This window comes from Xiphias gladius, chromosome 20, assembly GCF_016859285.1.
Source record: "Xiphias gladius isolate SHS-SW01 ecotype Sanya breed wild chromosome 20, ASM1685928v1, whole genome shotgun sequence".
Lineage (NCBI taxonomy): Eukaryota > Metazoa > Chordata > Actinopteri > Istiophoriformes > Xiphiidae > Xiphias > Xiphias gladius.
Window position 1 is genome coordinate 22,019,481 of NC_053419.1, and position 15,839 is coordinate 22,035,319.

Here is a 15,839-nt window from a genome sequence, read left to right on the forward strand (position 1 = left end):
TTGAAACGTAGAAGCACAATGCACATCGAAACCTTTGTTACTGGTGGACTGGATGATGGCCTTTGTAAACGATTCATCATGTGATGCTGTAAAATAAACTAACCGACCTTATTTGTCTGGCTGGCAGCTTTTTTCTTTCTTTGACACTGGATTCTGCTGCTTTGCAGTCTACAAGTTGACTGTCTCCAATGCAAAGAACAAATCCCTCTTATTACAATCAAGCATCTTTTTTTAATAACAAAGTGGTAAAAAAAAAAACATCACTGTACAGGACACGAGTAAGACGCACAATCACTTGATGGTGATGTTGATAATGCTGATGTCTTCGTACGGTTTGTCAGTCTTGGGGTTAACCTTGACGTTGGAGATCCTCTGGACCGCCTCCATGCCTTTCGTACACCTTCCAAACACAGTGTGCTTGTTGTCGAGCCAAGGCTGCGGAAAAGAAAACAGCAGCACATGAAGCAATTAAAATCACAATTAGCCACAGACTTGGACTCCGTAACACTGCTGGCTTCATCTCTCTCTTAAGGTAATGCTACTCTGTCATTCCTGTTTATACATTTCAAACAGCACCCTAGCCTGGTTAGAAACGACAAGATGTCAGTTTAATTCCTCATTAGCTCACACGCTGGTTCCCAACATTTGGGACCTGAACCCTACTGGGGCTTGGCAAAGCTTCATGAGGCCCTCTTAACTTCGAGGGGTGTAAGATTCACCCCTGGGGGTTTTTTTTTCCTCTTTAGCAACATTTTTACAGACTGATCTGGAATAACATTCTCCTTCAACAACTGAAAACTGGCTCATGCACAGCTTTAGTTGGGTTTGCCACTGTGAACTACTGATGAGGCAACTTACAGTGGGTACAACGGTGATGAAAAACTGTGAGCCGTTGGTGCCGGCGCCTGCGTTTGCCATACTGAGCGTGTACGGGCGGTCGTGTCTCAGCGTGGCGTGGAACTCGTCCTCGAACTCTCCCCCCCAGATGCTCTCTCCTCCCATGCCTGTGCCTGTGGGGTCTCCTGTCTGAATCATAAAGCCCTGCGCACGCGAGAGACAAAGATTTAGACACAGCAGACAAGAGCAGCGTCAGAAGTCCGATTTTGTCCGGCCTCATCAACAGATAAGGAAACTTACCTTGATCACTCTGTGGAATATATGGCTGTTATAGTAGCCATTCCTGCTGTGAACACAGAAGTTCTCCACAGTTTTGGGGCATCTAAAAGCAGAAGAGCAAGGTTCTGTTGATATCTTGTAAACTATAAAGAGGATTTCTGAAAGGAGACAGCCATCGTTTCCATGCTGGTGACCTACTCTACAGGGAAGAGCTTGATGTGGATGTCTCCCATGGTGGTGTGGATGATGGCACTGTCAGACACTCTCTTGGGGCCCTCGGCCTGTGTCGCAGCCATCACCTCTTCCTTCGAAGGCTTCTCGTTAAAGATGTCTCTGTCTGAGTCTGCGCTCTTTGTATCCTCTGGTTCTCTTTTTGAGAACTTACGCGAGGGAAAGAGATGCGTTAACATAGATACTAACAGAATAAAATGTAGCTTTATCATCCCAAACCGACTGTCTCTTTTTTCTCACCATGTAAAAGCGGTTCTTCTTGAATGCAGTGCAGAATATGGTGGGGTCGGGCTCTACGTTCTCTAAGGCAGGATTGTCAGATGCCTTCATCTCCACAGTGGGGGCCACATGCATGGCCTTTGCAACCCCCTGGAACAAACTCAGCTGGACCACACGGATGTTCTCCAGCTTCCCGAGGATCCGCACACATCTGGGGAACAAGTTTCAGGAAAATGTACTTTATATTTGACCTCAACAAAGGTCAAACTTTACATCAGGGTAGTGGAAGAGACAGATCTAGACGTCATGGTTTAGTCAATCAATTAGTTCAACTAAGTGTGTTACAAAGCGCTGATAATGAGCAAGATGTTGTTGAGAGCAAATAGGAGTATTCCAACCAAAAACAAATAAATACAAAGACCTGGCAACCTCATCTTTTATTCTTTTATCCCAATTTATTTTATTTTCATTCTAAAGCGATTCTGTACACAGGCCCATGAAAAACACCAAGCAGTCAAGCTTTAGATTTGGGCAGAAGGACTCATTTTAACAATGACAGTTTGAATAAATTAAGTGCTGTTCTCTGGATGTAATCTGACATTTGGTCATTTTGAAGTTAAGATAATTACTGAGAAGTCAAATATTTTTTTTAGGGTTGGAAAAATCTTTTGTGAGTCTGCTTGTGAAGTGTTATCTCTTCTTCACGTCCCTGTTATTTTCCTTACAGTAAGTTTCTCTGCTTGACTTTACTTGAGTCCTCTCATTTATTTTATTTAACTTACCTTGAATTTGTTTACCTTATTTCATTTTCTCATTTAACTTGATATATTTTATTTCCCTATATGTTTTTACATTGTTGGCTTTAAATTTGTTGCCTTTGTAACTTGGCTCAACAAATAATAACGACGATGACGACGATGATTATTATTATTATTATCAACCCCAAGATTCGGCTTTTATATTGTGTTTTATCCATAATAATATATTTTTATTTATATAATGAATTTTCAAAAACACAGTTGCAAAGTGCTTTGCAGTAAGACAAAGTGACATAACTGGAAACGCAACAGTTCAAACTAATTTAGAACAACAGACAATAAATAAATCAAAGGCCACAGTGAAAAAGTGAGTTTTTAAAAGTGTCGGCTTCCTGTTTTGACCCCATCTAATCCTTTCCTCTCAAGTTCAGCGATTCGCACAGTGTTTTATAGTGAAGGCGGTCCAGCTCACCTGAGAGACCACCTCCTCTTACATAACAGAAAAATAATACACTTTCATGAAATAAAACATTAACTGTCAGAGAAAAACAACAGCGGTGCTATTTCACAAAGCAAATGCCACACATGGAATGCGACCGGCTGTTGTTTAGGACACCGACTACTAAGTAGATTGACACTTCAGAATCTGGATGAGTAAACTATTTCCTGGGGGAAAACCCTGAAGCACACTCGCTTTCTCCACCTTCACGTGAACGTACCTGTTGGTTTCCACATTGATGACCTTGATGCCCAGCATGGTCCCATAGAGCACAAAGTGGCCGGTCTCATCAAAGATGATATTTGTCAGTCGGATACCATCCACCTTCTCCAGCTCTCTCTCCACAGCCATTCGCCTCCCAAACTCCATGTCCGGCAGCTGCTGCCTCATCTGCTGCAACTCTGTGAACATCTAACATCCAAAGCAGGTGTGATAAGCACGTGGATTTGCCACATCAGGAAAGATCCAGGCTGAAACACGTGTGAAAACTTACTGTTAACGATTCATCAAACACTCTCATCAGTTTTCCTGTCAGGAAACGGAAGATCCTGACTTTCCTGTCGGAAGCAATGGTTGCCATTTTCTTCCCATCCGGAGAGAACGCGAGGCTGGTGGGGTAGGTTTTGTGTTTTGCAAATTCATACAAGTCTGTGTCTGTTTTGTATTCCCAATCCACATGTTTGGGGAACTTGAATTCACTTGGGAGGCCAGTCCAGTATTCCAGCATTCCCGCTTTGTCAGCAGACACGATGACTCTATATTTGGGATTCAGGCGGATTTGGGACAGCGGCGAAGAGTGCATTTTGTCGAAGACATGCAGGGGCTCGTTGCTTCCCCGTCCATCGTAGACGAAGATCTTCCCTGTGGATTTTTCCGAGCAGGCCACTGTGGAAATGGCATCCCCGGGATTGTAGATCCACTCACACTGGCCTGGATGAAAGCTACAGAGAGAAGAGAAAAAAAAATAATGTTACAGAGGGAAAGAGGTGTCACTTCATCTTTTTACTGTCCTTCATGTGTACACATTACTAATGAAGTATACTTAGTTTGTAATTTCCACTCACCCCAACTTCAGCATATTGATCATGTCAAAGTTGACAACATCAAATACTTTCATGGCCTGATCGTCACCGACGGAACAAAAAAGGGCCCCTTCAGCACTGACTGCAATGCTTTCTATCACACCTGCAGAAAATGCAAGCGTAACGTCAGTACTCATCATACAATACATGTTATTCTTGAGTATACGGAGCAATGTGCCAAAACACAGGGTAACCAGCATGTCTCTCCTCCTCTTATCTGTTCAGTTCATACCGAGATGACTTCGGAAGTGTTTGACAAACTCTATTCCCTCCTCCTCCTTCTTCTTCCAGAACTTGACATGGCCATCCTGGCTGGCTGTGATGATGAAGTCTGTCCTGAAAAAAGGGGGTAAATTTACTTTGATCAGAGACAAAAAAAATAAAGGCAAATTTGGGATTTTGAGCTTCATAAATAAATCGGACTTGACGTTTGTGTGTGTGTGTGTGTGTGTGTGTGTGTGTGTGTGTGTGTGTGTATACTTTTACTTTTGATATCTGAAGTACATTTTGCTGATGATAACTTTTATACCTTATTTAAATAACATTTTTAATGCAGGACTTGTACTTGTAATTCAGTGTGTTTTCCTGTTAAATTCCTACTTTTACTTAGGTAAAGGATCTGGGTACTTCCTCCACCGCAAAGGTGTTGGTCACGTTTACTGAAGAATCACTTACTTGGAGCAAACTATGTGTGTGATAACGTCCCTGTGCATGTAGCTCCTTTCGTACATTGCAGCTGAAGGTAGGTTGTCCAGGTAGACACGCTCATATTCCAAAACTGATTTTTAAAAAAAAAAAAAAAACATCCAAAAAGTTAGGAGGAATCTGGTTAGCATTTAATTAGCTTCGTTTAGCGGGAGTCGCATATGAACAAAATGTAGCGAGATAATTAACTGCCAGAAACAAACCTTTCCTTTTCTTGGCTTTTGCGGCTTCGCTTGGCATAGGTCCGACCCATTCATCATCTTCTCCATTTCCATCTCCATCCTGATTTTCATCTGCTTTTCGTTTTAATTCCACATTGTTTTCAGACTCCGCCATTGCTGCTGATCTTCAGCAGTGTCCCTTCCCAGTTACGGTACTTCCGTCCGGCGCCTGGACGTCTGGATTCTGTCTTACTGGTTTGAAGTTCCCTTTTTAATGTCCAGCCATAATTCATTACAACCAGAAAATTATTTTTCACTTTTTTAAATACAATTAAAGACTTTTTAAATAAATGTCTATATCAGATTTTAACTAACTTGGCTGTAACGGAACGAAAGCACTTAGCCTTTTCTGAGGGATGGTTATCGAGGAACACTTGGGTCAAACCAAAAGTCAACTTTAGGGGAGTCCGCGATATTATTTGGGATTTTTCTGTGAGCAGCACATTTGCCACTTGACACTCGTGTGAATAATTACTTAAATCAATTTATAGCAAAACAGAGTGACTGGTTTAAATATTAAATGTTTTGGAAAAAATAAAAAATAAATCATGTTTTAGTGAGAATCCCCCCCCCCCCGTCCTCGGAAGTAAACATAAGCTCACATGTTTAACCAATATGGCAGTAAATAGAAAAGTATGAAATGTGTCATTTGTAAACCAAGGTAATTTAACAAACGTTATCTACCGTTTATATTGTATTGTCTTCAAGTGTCAGTGTAAAAACCACCCTTTTTCTTGCTTTAACGAAAAAGGCAATCGTGGTATCAAAATGAGCAACATATACATTCAAGAGCCTCCGACAAATGGAAAGGTGAGCGCTACTTTTTGCAATTTTCAACTCTCATATTTTGGTTTTATGTGCATTTTCAACACAAGCTTGCAATATTTACTTGAATTTTAGAGTTTTTAACGTCGAGTACGTTTGGGTTCGTTGCCACGAACACTTAAAGTGGAGCAGTGTAATATTTTACTCTTGATCACGACCACAATTCTCAAAGAGTGTTAAAATCACTGTAACACTAGCTAACGTTACTGGGGTCAGATTAAGTGTTAGAGTTGTAGAGCAGTTTATTTGCCCTGCAGGCTAGAGGTTAATGGGTAATTGTGGTTGTAATTTCCACTTTAAACGTTCCACTTTATAATCTTTTCTCAGGTCCTGTTGAAGACCTCGGCAGGTGATGTTGACATTGAGTTGTGGTCCAAGGAGGCTCCTAAAGCATGCAGGAACTTTGTGCAACTGTGCATGGAAGGTAAAAAATAAAATAAAAAAAATCACAGCCAGTCAAAAGACTCACTGTATCCACTCTATCTAACACACTGCAAAACTACATACTACGAAATGAGTCCCCCAGTCAAACCCGTCCTACCCAGTTTTGAGAGCGCAGCTTTTATACTTCAAAAATACATGCAACAAATTGTGCAGGAAAATTTCTGCATAAATCTTGAAATTTATACCTCTTAAGATTTATTTAAAAAACAATATCTCAATGGTAGCCACTCTGAAACATGTTAAATTTGTTAAATTTGCAAGTCATGATAAATTTGGAGTGAACAGACTTTCTCTGTTCCTCCAAAGGCCACTGAGCTGCAATAATCTCAATGCATTAAAATGTGTTATTGGTGAAAATAATAATTTTTTATTTTTTTTTACCACAAATCCAGTATTGGGTTTTGTTTTTCATTTTTAGCATGAACTGTCAGCTATGCTCTATTTTATGATTCCATACGTTTCCTGGAAAGAACTATGTCATTTGGTACTAATAATCAGAGAGGAATTAATTTTTTTGAAAGAAAAACTGGGTTTAAACCCAATTAAATGTTCATTTATCACTGATTTTTTTATTAGACAATTTATGTACCTACATTCATTTTAGTGTATGTCGACTTTTAGGTTTGCCTGCAGACTAATGAACAGCTGTACACTGACTATAAGACTCTAGTTTACGCCAGCAATTATTTGCAGTTAATTAATTGGAAGTGTACAAATTGAATACTGTCTCAATTTTCCTTAACTCTGTGGAAATGATGAGGACATTTTTCAAAAATTACGGGCCTGGAAAATTAAAATGTTACCTTTTCCTCCTCTAGGTTATTATGATGGCACAGTATTCCACAGAGTGGTGCCTGACTTCATTGTTCAAGGTGGAGATCCCACAGGAACCGGCTCAGGTGGAGAGTCCATCTATGGCCGGCCATTCAAGGTCAGACCGCTTCTCTGATTCTTGTTTTTTTTAAAATTCTGTATAATAAATGTTAAAGCTAAAAGAGTCATAAGCATGAACCACTCTTAGGACATATTAACATACTAATCCAGATGACCAATCAAACATCAAGAAATTGTAGCTGACATTGAAATCAGCTTTCTCAAAAACTTGCCTGTCTTTTTTTTTTAAATTTCAGGATGAGTTTCACTCCAGATTGCGCTTCAATCGAAGAGGTTTGGTTGCCATGGCAAATGCTGGGCCACATGATAATGGCAGTCAGTTTTTCTTCACCCTGGGACGTGCAGATGAGCTCAACAATAAACACACCATCTTCGCCAAAGTAAATCTGAAGAACTATAGCGATTTACATGCTCCAAATGTTTCCAATGTGTAAAGTCTGTCCCCAGCAAAATGTATGTAATGCATCTTTCAACAGCTTTGTAAGGTTGTTGTAAATTACTGACCATCATTTTTTTCAACAATCCCCAATGCAGGTCACAGGAGACACAGTTTATAATATGCTCCGATTAGCAGAAGTTGAATGTGACGGTGAGGAAAGACCTCTGAATCCCCACAAAATAAAAATCGCTGAGGTATTTTCTTGTTCCTCTTCTTCTTTTTCACTTGACAACTTCTTCCTTTTTAGTGTGTGCGTCTTAAACACTGACACAAAAACCTTTTTGTCTTTTCCAGGTGCTTCATTCTCCTTTTGATGACATTATACCTCGTGAAATAAAGAAAGCCAAAAAGGAAAAAGACAAAGAGGAGGGAAAGAAATCACAGTCGAAAGCCACAAAGTGAGTCCTCAGACTTCGTCTGTCTTTATGCTGCAGGTGCTGGAACCCTGTTGTTTATTATATTTTTTATTTTTATTTTTTTCCTTTTCGTTTGTTTTTCGTTTTTAGCATCTTTTCCTGTTTCGTCTACCTCATTAATACAGTATGTGGATGTCAGAAGCATTAAAATCATATACAACCACCCAAGGCAGCCACATAAGCTCTGACAACAAGCAACAGTCTACAAATATTTATCAATAGCTACCAGATAGGATTACTTGTTAATTTTCAAAATAACTTTCATTAGTCATCCAAGGGTCTTAATCTGATTCACAGGATTCAATCTGGTGTAGGCATATCTCACACTGTCCTCTTGACAGGTTGACAACAGATAATAGCAATAATAATTGATGGACCGAACGGCTATTTGCCAGTGAACTTCAAAACATGTCTTAACGGAAAGTGTGTGTCGTAATTAATTGGTCGACAAAGTAGTCACAGAATGAATTTTGAGCTACTGAACAATTCAAGATGACAATAACCTATTGTTCTTAGTCCAAATTTCAACTGCTACATGTCTAAATTTAATTTTTGTGTAACCAATGTTTTTAATGATGCTTCAGTGCAGTATTTTGATTTTTGTAGGAACTTCAGTCTTTTATCATTTGGAGAGGAAGCTGAAGAGGAAGAGGAGATGGTGAATCAAGTCAGCCAGGTACTGAATTAATAAACCTGTCTTTGTCAGACAGACATGGCCACCTCTGCCACTGAGCTCTATGTCAGTCAGTCGCACATCACAAGTGCAGGGACCGTCTGAATAAAATCATCACTGAAAGAGTCTAAAAAGTCATTGGTTTCCTTTATGAGTAGCTCTAGATCATAAAATGACCAGGACAAACTCTTTTGAGAGAGTTGCCACATGTTTATTATAATTTTTACAACATGAAACGTTCGATATGTGTCTTATTTAAGTTGTTTAGATTGCATGGGTTTTCGATTTGGTGCAGGCCAAAGGCAATAAAAGTCAAAGTCAGTGCAATCAAAGAAATCGGGTTTTATCTAGTTGTTGTAAAGTTTAGTCCTTATTTTGGCCTCAGTTAACGTTTTCACGCAAGTCATAAGAGGTCCTGTTTGATTCATCTCCGATATTGGCAGATGATGGTGTTGGGTGCCAAAAGATCTGGTGACAGTGAGATTGTAAATCCCATATGCAAGAAGAATGATTATAAGCACGTGTTAACTACATTTGATGGTTCTAGCTGGACAATTGTAACTATTTTGTTTAATACTTATTTTATAATACTTTATGAGTAATTACACTGTAAATACTACAGTCCTTTAGATCGGGGAGTTGTGCACTTGACAAGCATTTTCGGCACTTGGACTTTTTTTTTTTTTTAAATGAAATGGAATTTTCAGAAATTGAGGTTGCATTGAAATTTAAAAAAAAAAATGTTGCAAAATGTGTAAAAACAAAATGAGTAGCTCACCATTGGTTTTGTTCGTTCAGACATTAAAGGGAAAAAGCAAAAGCAGCCATGACCTTCTGAAAGATGATCCAAGGCTGAGCTCTGTTCCAGCAGTTGATAAGTACGTACAATAACTAATTAATTACTAATTATATAATCCTTGAATTGTCCTCTTAAACATTAACCCATATTCCTTCTACTTTAAAAGGAAAAAAAAGAAAGGGACTTCTGGAGATGCAGCTGAGGCAAGTTGTTCAATAGTAATGTTAAGATGAAAAGTTCCATCTCTATTTTTATGCTCCCGGAGTCACTTATATCCAAGTTTCAACGTGTTCTTCCAGACAGACGATGATGAGGCCGATGGTGATGCCGAAGATGACATGGATGCAGATGAAGAATATGACTCGGATAAGAGGGAGAAGATGAGAGAGCTCATCGGTAAAAAGCTAAAGAAAGAAAAAGGCACAGAGAAAGCGACAGAGCCCAGTGAGGAAGAGCGAGGGAAAAAGACCAGCCGCAGGTATGACTGCATGCTTCTTTCCAGTGCTAACTTTCAACCGGAGTCTTTCGATGGCGGCTTCTGGCTTCAAATAGAAATATAAAGTACGTCCAACAGATGGGACCTTTAACAAATAGTCTACCTGGTCATTGCATTGGTCACTAACAGCTCCAGCAGTGTCATTAAGTTGTTGTTGTACTTGTAATGGAGTTTAACAACCAGGCGGGGGAGCTGTGGAACTGCGTAACACAGGAAAGGTGTGATGATGCACTGTGAGAGTTTCCTCTCCTGTAGAATTTCAACAAAAGGATGAGCATAGACCATCCAAACTTTATTTTTATGACAAGCGGAGCATCTAGTAAATCCACATCGAATGTATTTTGTCTGATCGACAGTCCAAAACCCCAAAATGCTCTATTTAATATCATATATGACAAGAAAAGTCAGTAAATTTGAGAAGCAGGAACCAGGCAGGGTTTGGTATTTTTGCCTGAAAATGATAAAGGATTAACTATTTACAAGAAGAGTTGATTTTCACGAATAACTACACTTCTCAGCCAGTCGTTTCAGCTCCATACTGACATAAATGTTGAAATTTTAGAACCACTAGAACAGACCCAGAGGAGATGAGAATGATTCATATAATGTTCAGACACCCCTAGGGCCTAGACACACTAGAAACAATCATTAACATGTATTAATTACTGCCTCTCTGCAGCAGCAAATCCCCCCAAAACAGCCATGTTTTGCCTGCTGGTTCCTTTGATGAGGTTGTGCTTGGATTGCCATAGCAGTTTGAGGTGCAAATTGATGTGCATTTACCGTTTAAAATAGGTCCTATTTTAAACATGTGCATCACTCAAATCTTCCTGCTTACAAACAGTCAAGCTGTAAAATTTTCAGACTCAGTCAAATTCAAAAATCTTCAAAGACATCTGTCGACATAAGTTGATTGTCTAGATGGGAACACATTAGAAAATCAAGCTCGTTAGGAAATATGTATTTATCAGGCATATTTTCACCTTCTGCAATTAAGATGGTTAAAGACACTGTTAATGTTAATTCATGTTTGCAGACCTTTTTAATCCTTCTGTCAAATATAAGTCCCCATAGGTAGGGCAACTAATGATTATTTTCATTGACGGTGAATAGGCCAATTGTTTTCTTGATTTAAAAAAATCTGTTTTTTGGTCTTTAAAATATCAGAAAATAGTGAAAAATGTCCCAAAGATAATTACTTTACAAAATATTAGACAGAGAAAAGCAGCATATCCTCACATTTAAAATGGCTTAAACGCTAAATCAGTTAGTAAAATAGTTGCAGATTATTTTTTTGTCATCGCCAGGATCCAATTGTTGTGCAGATTGTGATCGAATTTCGAGAAAACCGGCAAAAGAAATTGCTCATTAATGTGCGTTTCCATCCACTACTGTTGTGGTGATATGAGTTAGTTCATCAAGATAAACAGCTGGTGGCGCTAATTTTCTAGTGTGGTGCCATTAAACCATTGCGGAAACAGAGTACGCAACGAGATGATGTAATAAAAAGAGCGGCAGTAAAACTTCAAACTGTGAGAAACAATGTAGAAAACACAATGGAAACATGGCATTTCTGTTTGTTTCATTTATTGATATGAGGAACGTTACAGTCTCCTCATCTCGCCACACACGGATCTGATGTTTTCGTCTGCCGCTATTTTCAGTCTCGTCAATGGAGCAGAAGCTTCAGTGGACTTTTAGGACGTTGTTGCTTTAATCAATACACCAGTTTCTCCACCTCAGCCAAGCGTGAAAACTTTAATCTGATATTTTGAGATTTTTTTTGGAATTCCTTCAATTCCACTACATTTTTTTTTTTTTTTTTTTTAATGTGCAATCTGAAAATGTGCATAAAAACAGGTGGCTGGAAAACCCACCCATTGTCACCCCACATAACGTCTGCGGCTCTGTTTCTACGCACATGCACACACAATCCCCCGACACACACACACACACACATATCTCAGTTGTAGCTCACTGGACCAACATCAGTGGACCTGCTATTTGAAACAGGAATGTTGGCACTCAACGCAAATTACTTACTGTGCTGAAGTAGAAGCAAACAGTGCCTCTGTCTGAGCCAACAGTGTGAGTGAAATGAAGGTGAGAGTGGGAGGTGATGGTGTGTGTGTGTGTGTGTGTGTGTGTGTGTGTGTGTGTGTGTGTGTGTGTGTGTGTGTGTGTGTGTGTGTGTGTGTGTGTGTGTGTGTGTGTGTGTGTGTGTGTGTGAGGCATACAACATTAGTATGAAAATAACCCGAGGAGAATGGAGCGAGTGATTTATCTTTCATCTCTCTTTGATGCTGCGGGTTAGCCAGTTATCTCTCCTCCATATCCTCTTAACAGGTAGCCCTCAACACACAGAATCAACATACCCTTCTCTCATTAGTGCTAATGGGATAAGGAGCGGGCCCCCAGTCAGTTGTGTGTGTGTGTGCCCTGACTGACAGCCAGCCCAATGCAGGCAGACTGTAGTATATTAAACACAAGCGCAGATTGTTTTGCTACAAGAACTGTAACCCAACACAGTGGTTTGTCTTGGCAGGGAATCAAAGAGCAGGCTGGTAGGTACAGTGTTAGTCCGGGACAAAGGGGGCATTGTTGCAGGGTGAGCTCTGCTCTCCCACCGTTGCTTTGCTTTGGGCTTTCAGCTGCTCTGTGCACAAGGAGGAACACCAACTGGTATCTAGTCACCTGGGAAAAAAAGGAGAGAGGATGGTAAAAGCAGTTTTGTCTGATTAACTTAACAAATGCAGGACTTTTGTTTGTTCTTTCATTTATTTCCTCCCACACTCAGACGTACAGTATGTAATGTGTGTGAAGTTCTTTAGTGTCTGCAGTGTACTCTGGCCTCTGTCATGGGAAGAGTTACGATGCTGACTGTATCCTTCTTCTCAAAGTCAAGGCTGCTGAGACAACCTTGAAATTAGGAGTCTCCCTGAAACCAAAATAGTTTTTACATCAGGTCAAAACTATCTTATGTTGCTATCCAGCAGCCAGATGATATTCCATTGCAGTATTCCATGATTGCAAAATGCTTGGACTTGTTCACATTCATGAGCAAGTTGCCAAATAACGGACCAAGAAAATTTTAGGGCTTTAAAGATCAGTCACAACTCAGATCAGAACAGATCCTATTTACACTGAGTTTGTCTCAACTTACTGTGATGTTTGATGGTGTTGGTTATTCTGGTTAAGCTTTTATGCTCACAGTTTGACACTTCTTCTATGTTGCTATTGATCAAATTTGGTTTTGCTATGTTTGAAGTAGGCCCCTTTAGGGGGGTTGCTTTATAAGAGACAGTACTGAATGAAGTCCCAAAAGCAGTGTATGTGGTAGTCGCCACTTTTGTTAAACCCGACGGGGCATGACTGGGGAAGCAAAACGCTTCCATATGGCTGTGGACACAGTGTGAGCTGCTTCTGCCAGCAGAGCCTGGCTCCCTCTTCTGTCTCTGGTAATCGCTTTTCAGTTACTGCAGGCTGAAGATAATGACAGAACTGCTCTTCCTGTTATTTATATCACTTGTTATCACGTACCTATAAATGGTGTATACAGTATATGGCAGCAGACTTTAATAGTACACGTGGAATTATTTTAATAGTCGATAAAAATCAAGCGCACGCACTGTGTGTGTGTGTGTGTGTGTGTGTGTGTGTGTGTGTGTGTGTGTGTGTTATTAGGGCTGGATGATATGATTGAAATGGTTTTCACGTTATTAATAAGGATATTTAGGATACTCTTGCCACTTCGTTAGGTACAGCTATACAGTTTAATGCAATCCAGTACAATAGTTTTTCCACAAACAATTAATTTACATGATAATTTGTTTATTATTGAGGTTTTGTTAAATGGTTTTGTTGTGCTGAACTGCATTATATTGAAATGTGTTTCTAATGTTCTTCCGCCCTCATGTTTAGGTTTGGCAAAACATTAGAAACTCCTCTCAACATAATCCAGTACAACATCGCTGCAAACTGTGTGACAGTGTCAGTCAAAACTGAACAATATGTTTGTAAAGGTAGGATTTATGGTTGATGGCTGTTTTGTATTGTATTAGAATGCTTTAGGTTTTACAGGCGTACCCAATAAAGTGGCCACAGAGTATACATCACAAACAGTATGGCACTTAAGAAACAATCAAAATGACCAAGCAATGAACTGTTTCCAACAGTTACACATTACATGCGATAGATTTTGTGTGTAAACATAAAAGGTTAATAACGTACGTTGTAGGGCTGTAACTAATGATTGTTTCCGTTGTCGATTAATCTGCCAATTATTTTCTTGATAAATTGTTTGGTGTCTAACATGGGGAGAAATGCCCATCACAATGTCCCAGAACCCCTGTTGGCATATTCCGAATGCCTGTTACATCTAAAGAAACGGTTAAAGATCCAAAGACATTTAGTTTGATAGCATAAGCAAGTAGGAAAACCAGACACTATTCGTATTTGAGAATGTGGAACCAGTGAATATGTGTTAGTTTCACTTAAAGAATGGCTTAAATGATTAATTGATTATCAAAATATATTACTAAATTAATACTGTAGAAATGAGTACAGAGTACTCATGTAATAAGTAATGACTACTGAGTACTCAAGGGTCGGAACGTCAACATATTGACCGGCGTCCCGGTTGGTGCGATCCCATCGCAAGATGGTCTCTGGTTTTGTTTGCTTTTAATCACAACTCGCTCTGAGTCATTCACTTGTACACAGAAATTTGTGAAACGATAAAATGATGAATGATACCGTCACAATATAAAAGTCAGTAAGCAATAATATGGAGTTATCCTCCACCAGAATTTGTGAACGACGCATTGATACTGTGGTCACATAAGATATTTTGTTGAGGTCAAAGACCTGTAGCGCACTGAAAAATCAGATGTTCCCTCTGGCACTCTGACCATCCAAGTGTGTGTCTTATTTAGGGCTGCAACTAACAATTAGTTCGTTATCAATCAATCTGACAAATATGTTCTCAGTGAACCGTTTAGTTGATAAAATGTCGGAAAATAAAATTTCCCAAAGCCTGGGACGATGTCTTCAGATGTCTTGTTTTGTCTGATGAACATTTCAAAAACCAAAGAGATTTAGTTTGCAGTGATTCAAACCAGAGAAAAGCAGCAAGTCCGCACACACGAGAAGCTGCAAGCAGATAACGTTTGGAGTTTTAGCTTTGAAAAAAATTACTAAAACAACATACTTGCTGCTTGAAATTGATTATTTGACTACTCGCTGCAGTTCTAGTCTTCATCTTCTAGTTTCTGGATTTGGTCTTTTTTCCATTTTGCAAAGCCTTCTTTTAGCCTTGCGGACAGTGTAACTTCAACGGGACATCAGACACTAATTATCCTGACCAAGTGGCTGTTTCCCCAATGCCGTGTCACTGTGTATTAATTGGCTGCACCTGTCTCTCGTCATCGGTCACAACCCAACGCGTTCTCAGGCAAAGGTTGCAGAGATCAAGAAAGCATTCGGCGCTGCTTTTGTGCAGAAAACTGCTTGAGATAATCCAGTTCTTGGCAGCAGGATTGTGTATGTTTTGGAACCTCCAGGTTTACACATCTCTGGCGCACTGTAGCATGTCTGCCCCATATGGGGTACTTGCTCGTTGGAAAGAGTTCCAGACAGCAATGCATGTCTAGGATGTGGGGGTTAGAGTTTTTGAAAATGAATAAAAAACCAGCAGAACACCACTTGGACTATGATCAAGGTCAACATTTGTCAGTGTGCAAGTTTACTCTGTCTTTTGCTCTCAAGTAAGCAAAATATTTCTAAGGAGTAGAAAATTTACAACTAGAAATAATTGCTACAAAAAAGAAATACACTCGATATTCTACAAGAATCGTTACTCTCTTCCACCATGACTAATTAACAGAAGGGCAAAGGATCTAGTTAATAATTGCGAGGCAGATGAACCACTCTAAAAGAGGAACCTTGGTCCACTGCGTGGGTAATGTGTTGGTCTAGATCACTCTGCAAAGTCATGCAAATTCCTGTGTTGAGGTTGGATTCC

At 39.6% G+C, this 15,839-nt stretch overlaps 2 protein-coding genes across 3 annotated transcripts in view; one reads left to right on the plus strand and one right to left on the minus strand.

Moving 5' to 3' along the window:
- Nucleotides 1-17: 17 nt before the first annotated feature.
- On the minus strand, nucleotides 18-5,017 carry ppwd1 (peptidylprolyl isomerase domain and WD repeat containing 1). The gene is made up of 11 exons (XM_040158105.1): nucleotides 4,814-5,017; nucleotides 4,581-4,683; nucleotides 4,138-4,241; nucleotides 3,888-4,008; nucleotides 3,317-3,764; nucleotides 3,044-3,234; nucleotides 1,588-1,777; nucleotides 1,315-1,496; nucleotides 1,138-1,219; nucleotides 859-1,041; nucleotides 18-435 (listed from the first exon to the last, which is right to left on the minus strand). Exons 1-11 carry the CDS (start codon nucleotides 4,944-4,946, stop codon nucleotides 292-294), a joined length of 1,881 nt encoding a protein of 626 aa, XP_040014039.1. The 5' UTR covers nucleotides 4,947-5,017; the 3' UTR covers nucleotides 18-291.
- Nucleotides 5,018-5,389: 372 nt separating this feature from the next.
- Nucleotides 5,390-15,839, plus strand: part of cwc27 (CWC27 spliceosome associated cyclophilin) — a 32,243-nt gene continuing 21,793 nt past the window's right edge. Inside the window, exons 1-11 of one of the 2 annotated variants that reach the window (XM_040158109.1) lie at nucleotides 5,390-5,492; nucleotides 5,583-5,641; nucleotides 5,984-6,080; nucleotides 6,919-7,031; nucleotides 7,231-7,374; nucleotides 7,529-7,627; nucleotides 7,728-7,831; nucleotides 8,456-8,525; nucleotides 9,321-9,400; nucleotides 9,488-9,524; nucleotides 9,621-9,799. In XM_040158109.1, the coding sequence (XP_040014043.1) occupies nucleotides 5,600-5,641; nucleotides 5,984-6,080; nucleotides 6,919-7,031; nucleotides 7,231-7,374; nucleotides 7,529-7,627; nucleotides 7,728-7,831; nucleotides 8,456-8,525; nucleotides 9,321-9,400; nucleotides 9,488-9,524; nucleotides 9,621-9,799 (965 nt within the window). In that variant the 5' untranslated portion in view covers nucleotides 5,390-5,492; nucleotides 5,583-5,599. Of the gene's footprint in view, nucleotides 5,642-5,983; nucleotides 6,081-6,918; nucleotides 7,032-7,230; nucleotides 7,375-7,528; nucleotides 7,628-7,727; nucleotides 7,832-8,455; nucleotides 8,526-9,320; nucleotides 9,401-9,487; nucleotides 9,525-9,620; nucleotides 9,800-15,839 lie in introns of both variants that reach the window. The other variant, XM_040158108.1, reaches the window with a different exon arrangement.